The sequence below is a fragment of the Lissotriton helveticus genome, chromosome 8 (genome assembly GCF_964261635.1).
Source record: "Lissotriton helveticus chromosome 8, aLisHel1.1, whole genome shotgun sequence".
Classification (NCBI taxonomy): Eukaryota; Metazoa; Chordata; class Amphibia; order Caudata; family Salamandridae; genus Lissotriton; species Lissotriton helveticus.
Genome location: NC_136069.1, coordinates 309,701,090 through 309,713,692, shown reverse-complemented (window position 1 = coordinate 309,713,692; position 12,603 = coordinate 309,701,090). Strand labels below are relative to the sequence as shown.

The 12,603-nt window shown below is 45.3% G+C and overlaps 1 protein-coding gene across 2 annotated transcripts in view; it reads right to left on the bottom strand.

The window, feature by feature from the left end:
* The window catches only part of IFT88 (intraflagellar transport 88), a 473,307-nt gene that overhangs the window by 121,274 nt on the left and 339,430 nt on the right, over positions 1 to 12,603 (bottom strand). For both annotated transcript variants that reach the window (XM_078657075.1, XM_078657076.1), the window contains exon 23: positions 11,727 to 11,833. In XM_078657075.1, coding sequence (XP_078513201.1) covers positions 11,727 to 11,833 — 107 coding nt within the window. The remainder of the gene's footprint in view (positions 1 to 11,726; positions 11,834 to 12,603) is intronic.

The following is a 12,603-nucleotide window of genomic DNA, read 5'->3' as shown; positions in this document are numbered from 1 at the left end:
AGTGAGTGCCTCCCTCCACGCAAACAGCACGAGATTGCTGCGGTGGACCGGGGAGAGCACGCCAATCAAAATACACACTGGCACAGTAAGGCAGGTAATTTCTAAAGAATCAGTATTTTAAAAACAAGATTTATACATTTAGCAATTTTAAAAGCATAACGAGCATATCCGAGTTCAAGGGGCTAGCGCGAGAAATTGTGTTTGTTCTCAAGCGCGTGGGCCCGTCTGAACCCTTAAGTACTCTGAAAGTGGTCGACCACTAGAGCGCCACCCTGCCACAATGGCCGCTCTGCGCGGCTCCACCAGGAAGTGAGTGCCTCCCTCCACGCAAACAGCACGAGATTGCTGCGGTGGACCGGGGAGAGCACGCCAATCAAAATACACACTGGCACAGTAAGGCAGGTAATTTCTAAAGAATCAGTATTTTAAAAACAAGATTTATACATTTAGCAATTTTAAAAGCGTAACGACCATGTCTGAGTTCAAGGGGCTAGCACGAGAAGTTGTGTTTGTTCTCAAGCGCGTCGGCCCGTCTGAACCCTTAAGTACTCTGAAAGTGGAAATCACAGCGGTTGTGTTGCATCAGGTCCATAGGATTGTCAAGTTTTCCATGAAACATTACATTAGCGATTTTTGAGAGGGGGCATGCTCAGTCAGTTACTATTTCTAGGAGCCTGTCCCATTGTGCCACAAGAGGACGCCTGTATATGTCCCATGCTTCTTGGCTACGCAATGCCAACCCCTCTGCCCTTTTCATGAGAACTCAAGTCTAGGCCACTATCGAGGGTGGGGATTTTGACTTCCATGGAGAGGTAATCATTTGTTTAGCCAGAAGTAGAGCTGCTCAATCTTTTTTAGAGCACTTGTTACCCAGTGAAAGGCCAATCTGGGGGAATTGACTTGGCAGTGATGGTTGACAGAAGATTTGAAGTGCAAGCCCGGAATGGCCTAAGGAGTGGGCAGGGCTAGAGCATGTCTGAAAAATCAGCTACTGATGAAAAAGTGTGAGGGCAAGAGGCCATTGCTTGTGGGAAGTGTTTATTGAGGGTAGCCAGGAAAGGCAGGCTATGTGCAATATGAGCGGGGACGGCATTGAGAGGCGTGTAGGTGAACGGCCCACAAACCTCAGTCAAACTATTATGTACCCTGGCTGAGACTAGCCTTCCCTCTGCCCCTGTGAAGCCTTAAGACCCAGAATAGGAGTCTTTTGCTTTTTTTCTCACCCAATGTAGGTTTGAGGTTTTTACCTACTACAGATTTTTGGCAGTAGGTTCTAGGAATTTAGGACTGGCTGCGCGTTAGTGTGTGCAGACCACCCACTTTCCTTTGGTCCTGACGAAAACCTGGAAATTGCCACCCACAGGTTGAAACATGTAGACCAATCACATAGAGATACACACGGTCATAATAAACCTTCTATGTATCTACACATTCTTTTAATATTGTCCAGTAGCTTCTGAATAAAATCGTTTTCACACAAGTCATACCAGGACAATTTTTAACATCACTTTTTCGCACCACTTGAACAAATACCAGCTCCACTGTAGTTCAGGTGTCGAAGCACTCGGCTGTCAGGGTGGACCCCAATGATGAAGCATGTCACCAACCAGGTTGGTGAGTGAGGGGTTTTTATAAAGGAATTTTCTTTTTTCATAGACATCCCACTCAGAACTCTTGCTTAGTTCTTCGTGGTGGTACTCCTCTCATGTTTTTTTGATATTTAGTCCAGGGGGCTGGGAGTATTCTCAATTCACCAATGTGAATAAAATCCCTTACTCTCTTTTTTGTTTATATATATGTGCAATATGTACCATAAGTACTGTATAAGTTTAGATTTCATGTTGCGTGATATTAAACTAGGCATTTTGAGGCTTTATTAGCTTCTGTTTCCCCATTTATCCCTCATTTGGATCTGCATAGGAGGAGCATGAAGTATGAGGGATTTCTAACATCAAAACATGAGTCTAAGTCCGTGCCCCATCATGAAAAGCACTTGAACAAAAGAGCGGGGATCAGGAGCTGAATCAGTCAAAGGCCATTGTGTGGTATCCTGCTCTTCTTGATGTTTAGTCCTTCCTTTGTATTTTGTGCCCTGCTGCTCAGCCAGTGTGAGTGATGTCATAGAATGTTCATGTGTGTCTGGGTGAGTGAAATATCAGTTAGTGTTTGGTCTGAGCAGCTGGGATGATGCTCCCGGTGGGGTTGCTACTGCTACAACTACCGTGTAATCTACTATTCCTGTAACCTAAGATGCCTACTTTAATCTAAAGAATAAACTACCTCTTGGATTCACCATCATCTCTGCCTACCCTCCTCCTTACTTTATTACACTGGCGATGAGTGGAAAAGGACCTACAGTGGAGAAAAGGTCACTACTGAATCCTAAGAGAAGTCAAGATTGCTGCAACAGGGGAGGAGAGACAAAAGGAGTACTTCTAAGGGAACCTGTGTCAGCCTGCTAAGCAGATATGCACCTGGGAGCCCTACCGGTGTCTGTTTCCATCAGACAGCCTCAGCCCACGGCATTTGAACAGGCCCTGCTGAAGTAACTTGACTTTGAAGCCATCGGGAACTGGTACTGGCAGTAATGATAATAAAGGAGTCTGTAGTTCATCAGCAGATAGACAGGCCATCTAACAACCTGCATTTAGCTCTACCTTTGAGGGCATTTTAAACCTGCATCAATTTAATTTCTTGCTTGTGCCACTTTCTACAAGGACTGCATGTCTACCAGAGCATTGCCATACCAGTGGTGCTTACTGCTGGTGAGTCAGCAGACTTTCTGAGCAATTTTGTGCTGTTTGCTGTGTTCTGTGTGCACCGGGATATTGTCCATGTCCTCTGTGAGCCAGCGCTACTAGTGCAGCACTGCCTCGTGTCCAAAGGTTTAATCGCTGGCAAGGATGTAATTCTCTACATGGAGAGGGATGTGCATGGGGCTCTGTGATTTATTCCACCCTGGATTTGGCCTTGATTTATGCAGTTCATGATTGCTAAGCTGCGGCATTTGTGTAGTGCGTGTGTTATCTTGCCATTTCTGTGATTTGACTCTGCGCCTTTGAAAAATTGCCATGGCATTGTTGCTGTAAATTTTCATTCACAATCCTGGCGCGTGAGATGGAGCGTGCACCGCCTTGAGTCCTTGTTTCAAATGATGCCTTGGTGTGCAGTATTCAGTGCCCTGCTGCTCAGCCAGTGTAAGTGATGTCATAGAATGTTCATGTGCGTCTAGTTGAGTGAAATGTCAGTTGGAATGTGTGGGCTGAGCAGCTGGGATGCTGCTCCCGGTGGGGCTGCTACTGCTTCAAGTACCTTGTAATCTACGATTCCTGTAACATAAAATGTCTACTTTAATCTAAAGAATATACTACCTCTTGGATTCACCATCATCTCTGCCTACCCTCCTTCTTATTGTATTACACATAGTTTGTGTAAGATATAGAATAGCATAGTAAAATAAGAATTGACCTTGGTGACTGTTGTGTTTATAGACGAGCTCCTCAAAAGAGAGCAAGAGGTCATCCTCAAAAGAATAACCTACTATAACCCAGTTGGACTCTTGCCGGAGGCTAAGATTCTCAAGGCTACTGAGTTTACATTTAATTTCCATACCTTGTGACACATAATTTAAAAAGCTGTAGAATTTCATTTTTAAAATTATATTTTAAAAACATTTAACATTTAATAAGATCTATAAAATCGTTCTAGGTTTGGAGTTAGTTGGAGCAGGCCATGAACAAAAAGCAATCTTTAAGATTGTTAAGGATTTTATGAATCCTTCAGCTCTATCGCAAGAGATCCCTCCCTCACAAGACCTATGTAATGCGATATCTGATTACTTTGCGAATAAAATCTTGGCCATTACAAGTATCTTTCCATCAGTAGCCACCGTAATGACGGATGTGGATACGACAATGGAGATGACACCTCTCCCCGGCTTTTATGACTTTGTCCCAGTATCCCTGGAGGAAACTGCTAAAGCTATTCTTGCCAGCAAATCAGGATCTCCCTTCGATCCCTGCCCCCCTCCGGTGTTGCACCTTTTGATAGAGATGGTTAATCCAATGGTCAATAGGATCATTAATTCCTCTCTTATCACGGCAACTATCCCTAACGACTGGAAACTTGCCGCAGTCAAGCCTCTCCAAAAGAAGGCCCTTGCCGATCCTACTACCCTTTCCAACCTGCGCCCGATTTCCCTTTTGCCCATTCTTTTTAAACTGACTGAAAAGTTTGTAAATAGTCAACTGACCAACTTTTTGGAGAAGAATAACGTTCTCCATCCCAATCAGTCAGGATTTCGGTCAGAACACTCTACCGAATCAGCCCTACTCTTCACGGCAGAGACATTAAGGGCAGCAATGGACCAGGGAAAGAAGGCTGTCCTTATCCTACTTGACCTGTCGGCAGCCTTTGATACGGTCTCACATAACATCTTAGTGGACCGCCTGGCTGCCGCAGGGGTAGGAGGACGAGTGTTGGCATGGTGTAGGGACTTCCTTACCAACAGACGCCAAGTAACAGTACTAGGCCCATATCATTCTGAGGTTAAAGTCGTCAGATCTGGGGTTCCTCAGGGCTATAGCGTGAGCCCGACTCTTTTCAATCTATATATGGTGCCCCTGATGAAGCTGATCGCGTCATTCAAGATCAGCGCGATTTCATATGCAGACGATACCCAGTTGATATTGGTGTTGGACAGGGAGCGGCCAGGTGCCGAGGAAGATCTGAAGGATTGTCTTGCTGCAACTTTTAAATGGATGACAAACAACCATTTAAAGTGCAATGCCGGAAAAACTGTAATCTTACCCATAGGGACCAATAACTTTTTCTCTCCAACAGTATGCTGGCCAGCAGAGGCTGACGTTCCCCCCAATACAATTACCTCCGCCCGCAATCTGGGTATCAAATTTGACCATCAGCTATCTTTTAAACCTCAGGGCGTGGCAGTAGCAGGCATGTGCTTTCAGATCATCAAAGCACTAAGGAAGTTTTTTGATCTTCTTCCGTTATCGGCGAGGAAAACAGTCGCCGTGGCCCTAATCAATTCTAGACTAGATTACTGCAATGGACTATATGTTGGAGCAAATAAAACTGTTCTCCATAAATTGCAAATGGTCCAAAATGCGGCGGCCCGTCTTGTACTACGTCTGCCCCGTAGGTCATCAGCCTCAGCAGCATTAAACACCCTTCACTGGCTGCCAATAGGCAAAAGAATCTTGTTTAAACTTCTCCTGATCACTTTTAGGGCATTTCACCAACGCGGCCCAACCTACTTATGTAATAGGTTTAAAAGGTACTACCCAACTCGCTGTCTGAGATCCGAGCATCAGTGTTTACTCACCCCCCCCCCATTTTAAATTGGCCACAAAAGGTGGCAAATCCCTTTCAGTGTTGGGCACTAAAGCCTGGAATAAACTTCCTCTCTTATTGCGGTTGATTTCCCAGGAAGCCCCCTTCAGGAAAGCTTTAAAAACCTGGATTTTCTCTTTGTCTGATGCCACCTGTAGAACTTTGGTGTAGTGTGTGTAATACTTAAAGACATCTGCTGTTTTCCCCCAACTCCTCCATCTGAGTTGTGTTTGAGCGCCAAGATACTCCCTGGAGTGAAAGTTGCGCGGTAGAAATACCTTTTACATTACATTACATTACATACAGTTAGAATTGTAGCTCTGACTTGGCCCTCACTGTAAGCACTTTCCCTAATGTTTAGAGGATTGCAGTTAGAATGGTAAAAATGCCCACCACCCTCATATTTTCACTTTCCCTAATGTTTAAGGGATTGGAGTTAGAACAGCAAATCTTACAACCCCAATCAATGTGTGTTATCAATGCATTTGTGACTAGAGTTTAAACAGTACATCAGAACTTCACCAATATATGCACTTTCAGCAATGTTTGTGATACTACTGTTAGGGTAGCAATCGTGACACCCCCCAGCATATGCAGTTTTTCCAGTATCTGTGTGATTGCTGTTAAAAAAGTAAATATGACACCCCCAAATATCTTCTACAATTTGTATGGGATTAAAGTAGAATATCAAATCTTACCCCACCTCCCTTTATTTGCACTTTTCCCATTGTTTGTGAGAGTGGAGTTAGAATGGTATATCTGAAATTCCCACTGTAGGCACTTTCCCCAATAGTTCTGGGACTGGATTGAGAGTAGCATACCTGACTTATTTAGTATATTCACTTTCCCCAATTTTTATAGGATTGCAGTTAGAATATTAATTTTGCCCCTGTCCAAAATTTGCAGGAGAGGAGTTCAAATAAGTAAGCTGTAATCCCAACATATATCCACTTTCTCTAGTGTTTGTGGGATTGGAGTTAGAATAGTAAATCTGACCTCCCATGTCTTAATATATGCCCTTTCCCCAATATAAGGGCAAAAGCAGACCCACTTAATAAGTGCACTTTCCAAAGTGATTTTGGGATTGCAATAAAAATAATTCTTCATGTCTATTTTCCCCAGTGATAGTGACTTTGGAGAAAGAAAAGCAAATCTGATGCCTCCAATATACATATTTTTCAAACTCTTTGTGGGACTGGACTTAGAATGTTAAGTTAGACCCATTAATTTGTACAGTTTCTGTACTGTCTGTTAGAATGCATTATTATATTAAAGTTGTACTTCCATATATTGTAATTTATAAATATGCAATTTAGGATTGTAGGCATATTTATTAAATACATAACAATAGTAAAGGAATATTGTATATAATTAACATTTTTAAAAATACTGAGGCTAGGTTTAGTTGTAATTTCTATATTATTTTAAAACCAACCAATAGATTATTGTTTTTTCCTAAATTAAACAAAATCAAAGTCATGGAAGCATTTATTTTAGCACTGACGCTATTTTATTTAAAATACATAGGGAAACATATCTATATGTTTACACACACACACATACATATATATATGTATATGTGTTTGTATATATATAAATATATATAAATAAATAAATAAATAAAATAAATAAATATATATATATATATATATAAAAATTGTCAACCGTCGACGTTCAATCTCCATGCATGAAGGTGAAGTGTTGGCAAGTTTGGGTGAAGAACCATCCCTGATCCTGTAGCAGAAAATCCGCCCCAGAAGGAGTAGCCTAACTGGAGGACCGCTGGATATGCTCACCAGCTTGGGATAACAAACTCTCTGAGCACAGTACAGAGCCACACTGATGACTTGGGCCCAGTCATTCCTGATCTTCTAAAGAACTCTGGGCAGGAGTGGCATGGGCAGAAAGGTGTATAGGAGGCCAAAGCTCCACCCAAGATGAAAAGCATCTCTGAGCGAGAGTCGCCTGGTAAACTCCAGCGCGCAGAACTACTGACATTGCGTGTTCTCTATAGTGGTGAACAGATCTAACCAAGGCTCTCCCTAATGCTAAAAGAGACATTGCACAACCTCCAGTTGGTGATGCCAATCGTGACCTGCTAGGCATCTATGGCTGAGTTTGTCTACTCCGGTGTTCAGAGAGACCACCAGGTGTTGAACCACCAGGGAAATGCCCTGACGTTCCAGTCATGTCCAGAGAAATAAGGCCTCTTGACAAAGGGTCCACAACCCCACCCTGCCCTGTTTGTTGCAGTACCACATGGCAGTAGTGTTGTCCATGAACACTTGCACTAGCCTTCCCGTGATGGGGGATAGAAAGGCTTTCAATGCCAGTAGGGTTGCTCAGAGTTCCAAAAGGTTCATGTGGACTCCGGATTCCACCAGAGACCAGAGGCCTCTGATCGCCACCTCTCCCAAATACAGGCCCAGTCCAGGTGTGACACATCTGTCACTACCGTCAGATATGGATGGGAGAGGGGGAGGGGGTCTGCTATTGACCCAATCGTGGTCCGCCACCCACTACTGCAGGTCTTTTGCAGTGCCCTCTGAGATCTGATCCATGTCGGTGAGATTTCCCTGATACTTGGCACTTCAGGTCCCACAGCAGAGCCCGTATTTGCCAAAGGGCATGCGTCACAAGCAAGATGTAGGAGGCCATGAGGGCCAGCAGTGTCAGAGCCATTCGCACCGAAATCCAGGATAAAGGCTGATACATTGATATCATCCACTGAATTTACCTGGATTTGCTACTCTGGAGGATAAGCCAGAAACTGCAGTGTCCAGAACAGCTCCAATGAAAGGGAGCATCTGAGAAGGTATATGGTGTTACTTTGGCATGTTGATAATGTACTCCAGAGAGTGCAGGAGATCTGCAGTAGCCTTGGGGTGGGAGATGAAAGCCTTGGGCGAAACCACTTTCAAAAGCCAGTCGTTGGGATAGAGGAAGACTGGAACCCCTGATCTCGGCAGATGAACTACAACCCCTGCTGGTAAGGCCATAGGGGAGCACAGCAAACTGAAAGTGATCATGGTCCACCATGAACTGAAGGTAACGTAGGTGGGCAGGCAGGACGGAAATGTGGAAGTATGTGTCCTTCAAGTCCAACACTACCCTATAGTCTCCCGGGTCCAGGGCAGCCAGATCTTGAACAAGCATGAGCATTTTGAATGTCTACTTTTTCAGGAAGAAATTGAGAGAGTGCAGGTCTAGGATAGGACAAAGACCTCTGTCTTTCTTGGACACCAGAAAGTAGCGGGAATAACAACCGTGACCTACTTCTAATGTCAAAAGAACAATTGACGGACAAAATGCAGAACAATGTCATACATTCACCCCAGTACAGAGATCTGGACCTGAATCCGGTCCTAGGATGCTTCTTTCCGGTCCAGGGAGGACCTGGCTTGGCAGTTCGGGCTGGACTGTTCCCATGAGGCACAGGGTCAAGACTGATTTGCATATGGCCAGGTCTAAACTGGGGTGGCATGGTGAGCAAAAGAATGATGGATTTAACCCAGATCTCTTGACTGGGGGGTGAATGTTTTTAATTTGTTCTACATTTCGTTCATCAATTGTGTGTCTTTTGCTTTCTCGCACTAAGTGCGACAGGTATGCCCAGACGTGGGTCCTGAGCTCACTGTGCCACTGGAATCAAGCTATCCTGGCTGAAGAGGGGTGAAACCCCGAAACCGGTCCTAGGATGCTTGTTTCCGGTCCAGGGAGGACCTGGCTTGGCAGTTCGGGCTGGACTGTTCCCATGAGGCACAGGGTCAAGACTGATTTGCATATGGCCAGGTCTAAACTGGGGTGGCATGGTGAGCAAAAGAATGATAGATTTAATCCAGATATCTTCACTGGGGCTGAATGTTTTGATTTGTTCTGCATTCCGTCCATCAATTGTGTGTCTTCTACTTCTAATGTCGGCACCCTCTTCATGGCTTCCTTGGCCCAGACAGCCGCATCTTCCTGGCAGGTAGAATAATGAGAGGTCGTTCTCTGTCAGCCTGTCGCAAGTGGGTGGAGGTGCAGTCACAAAGGGGTGGGAGAAGCCCCTTTGGATAATATGGAGAACACAGAGGTCAGATTCAATTGACTTCCAGTGGGCAGGTGATGACGTATCCTTCCTCCCACTGGATGTCCATGATGGTCCAAGGGAAAAGAAGCTTGCCTGCCGTGGTGGCTGGGCAGGTAGAGACATGGCTGGGAGCCCCTTCCATGGCCATGTAAGGAGTGAAAGGCAGACTGGGGTTGCTGAGGGGCCACAGAAAGGTTCAAGGACCTGGCCGTAGTTCTGCGACCCTTGAAGAGCTCTAATGCAGAGTCCACCTTGTTCCCGAAGATACGGGAGCCATCGAAGGGCATGTACATGTCATAAGTAAGGAATAGACATCCCCATAAAAGTCAGTGGTTTTCAGCCAGGTGTGGCGAGTAAGGGCCATCGACAATGAAAACACTCTGTCTAGCGAGTCTGTTGTATCCAGTCCAAAACACATGGTGAACTTAGCTGCATCTCTCCCGTCAGCCGTAGCCTAGGACAATATGGCCCGGGCCTCCTCCAGGACCATGGGAAGTACATGTGCAGCTGAGTCCCCGAGTGGGAGTATGGGCCCAAAGGCATGGTGTGTTCACTGATTGCAGTGCCAAGCTGGGGAAAGAAAGCACCTTCTTCCGCAAGGTATCCAGCCTATTGGATTCCCTCTCCAGTGGAGTGGCAGGGAATGCCCCAGGATTTACTTTGGAAGTGGAGGCTTGAATCACCAAGCTCTCCATGGTGGGGTGATGAGTGAGGAAACTGGGATCCCCAGGGCGGAGCGATAGCGGCGTGCAATTGTCCTATTCACAGAAGTCCCTATGTAGGGCTTGGACCAGAACAAGTAGGACATCTGTGAGGACGTCAATCAGGAGAAGCGGATTGAATGTCTTCTCTTCCGGCTGCAGTGCCCCCATCAAGACATTCATCTTGACAGCCATAGAGGACAGAAGAAGATCCAGGACATCGGCTACCCTTCTCACCAACACAGCAAATGAGGCTCCTTCCTCAGTAGCTAAGTTAGGAGAAGAGACTAAGCCAGTATCTGGAGAGGTGTTCATCCCACTGGCATCCCCCCACATCCTCACACATAGTTCCCTCTGTTACATCTAGGGGCTGGTATTCAATACAATAGGGTTCAGTGGCCCCTCCCATTCATTCCTAAGTACTAGCCCATAGGAATTGTGAAGACTACAGCCTGGATGGAAGGCCTCCCGTCAGTGCCAGTGTCGGTGTCGAATGACGCCCATCGAGCTCCGTGTCAAGGATGAGAATGTGGATGGGAGTGCTGGTAGGCACTGGGGACGTTGGAAATGGTGCTGGCGTCGGGAAAGTTGAGGAGGCTCGACTGGCTCCGGTCTGGATCCATCCATGGATTCAATGGACCCAAATGGCGCAGGGGGCGAACTCGACGGCGGAAGACAATTAGGGGCCGCACCCGAAACCATGGGGCGAACGCCAGTGAGTCGGGTCCCCCAAATAGGAGGTGCATGGCATCATAAATCTCAGAGTTGGACAAGGGTCATTCCACCTCCAGGAAGCTCCGGGGAGATGCAGAGACAGTCTTGGCGCAGGCTCAACTGCGGCAGGCCTAGAATGCCGATGTGGCAAAGTCGAAGACCTCATTGACTTTTTGGACAAGTGGGACTTACCCGAACGCCCAGACGACTTTGAGTGTGACGACAAGTGCTTGGAGTGGCTTCACAACTCTTCCCAGAACCATACTCTCAAAGGGGAATGAGACTAATGTGGCGTCGCACATTGAGTGGTGAGGAGCTTGAGTGATTGCTCCCGCAAGGCCTTGGGGAGTCTCGCGCAACAATCGATGCAGGCCCTGGAGTCGTGGAATGCTGGAACCGCCAGATGGAAACGAGGTGTGGGCCCGTCACTAACATCTTTCGATGAAAGATGCCACAGGGTTTAAAACCGCAATTTCTCGTTGACATCCCTGCCACGCCAAGAGACAATGTCTCAAAAACCTTTGCCCAAAGGGTCAGAAAAAGGTCAGTGAAAAATTGACCGGGAGCAAATCTTCTCAAGATCTGCGCTGACTGGCACAGAAAGAAAAGAACTGAAGTCAGCACGCTGGGGTGGTGTCTATTTAGGCACAGCGCACATCACTTCTGACACAGACATCACCAATGACCCTATGCGGAGCCAAATGATGCCACATTCTGGTTCAGTCTGACTGCTGGGGATAATTCTAAGGCAAGGAATCTGTGGCTAGAATTCTCTATCAGATTAACAAAATTAATTATTGACTGCTAAATGCAAGAAAAAACTCTTACTTTACAGTTCTTTTGACAGAAGCGCATTCAACTATTGTACTGTCTCAATATCCATGTACCTGTTCTCTTATTTCTTTCATTTTCTCAACTTTCTTGAGCTTTGTTGCATATTCGTGAACTTCTTTTAACCCAATATCTGTGCAAAGACGGACCAGGAATCGTAGACCTACAATTGAACGTTTGAAAGATTAATTTGACAAAGTTTTCCATATACATTTAATAGAAACTTTCAGGTTCTATAGCTCAAAGACAAATATGTTACTTAACTTCTGTTACATGTTTTTTGATAGAGAGGAATCGTCCTTCAGATCGCTTATGCTGAATTACCCTAAGGCAGCGTACTGAACACGCAATTTTTGCAACAGTTCACCAAACAGGTAATTTCCAACCCCAGTAATGAGATGTTGCTTACATGAGAGCACAACGTGTGCCAGCAATGCCAGTTTCACATCATTTTGGATGCTCAATGTGCACAATAGACGCCAGCATAATAACAGTGCAGACCTGACTTTTCATTTATTCTTTAAGAAAAATTGCAAGAAAGAATTTAAATGATTCCGTTAGAGGGGGCAGGAGAAAGGGTATGAGGAATCTGCAGTACGATTTTAATCCAATAGAAAAAGTTTGACCAACATATGGAATTTACTTTTCTGGTCAACGATCCTTGCTGCAGATTACTCAACTTGAAGATTTCCGTAGCAGTTCCAAACAATAGAGTTAGACTTCTACCGATTGAAATAATAACTTCTTGCAGTATAAAGATTGTCACAACTCTTCTACCAAATTTAGCCTCGCTCCTTGCAAAGGATTTGAAACAGTAGTGTTTGGTAAACATGTAAAAGCACTCCTTGAAATTGTGCCAAAGTTGCTGCTGTCTTGCATAGACCCTTGAGCCAGCACATCCTCTTTAGATCGCAAAATGGATGCAGGTGGTAT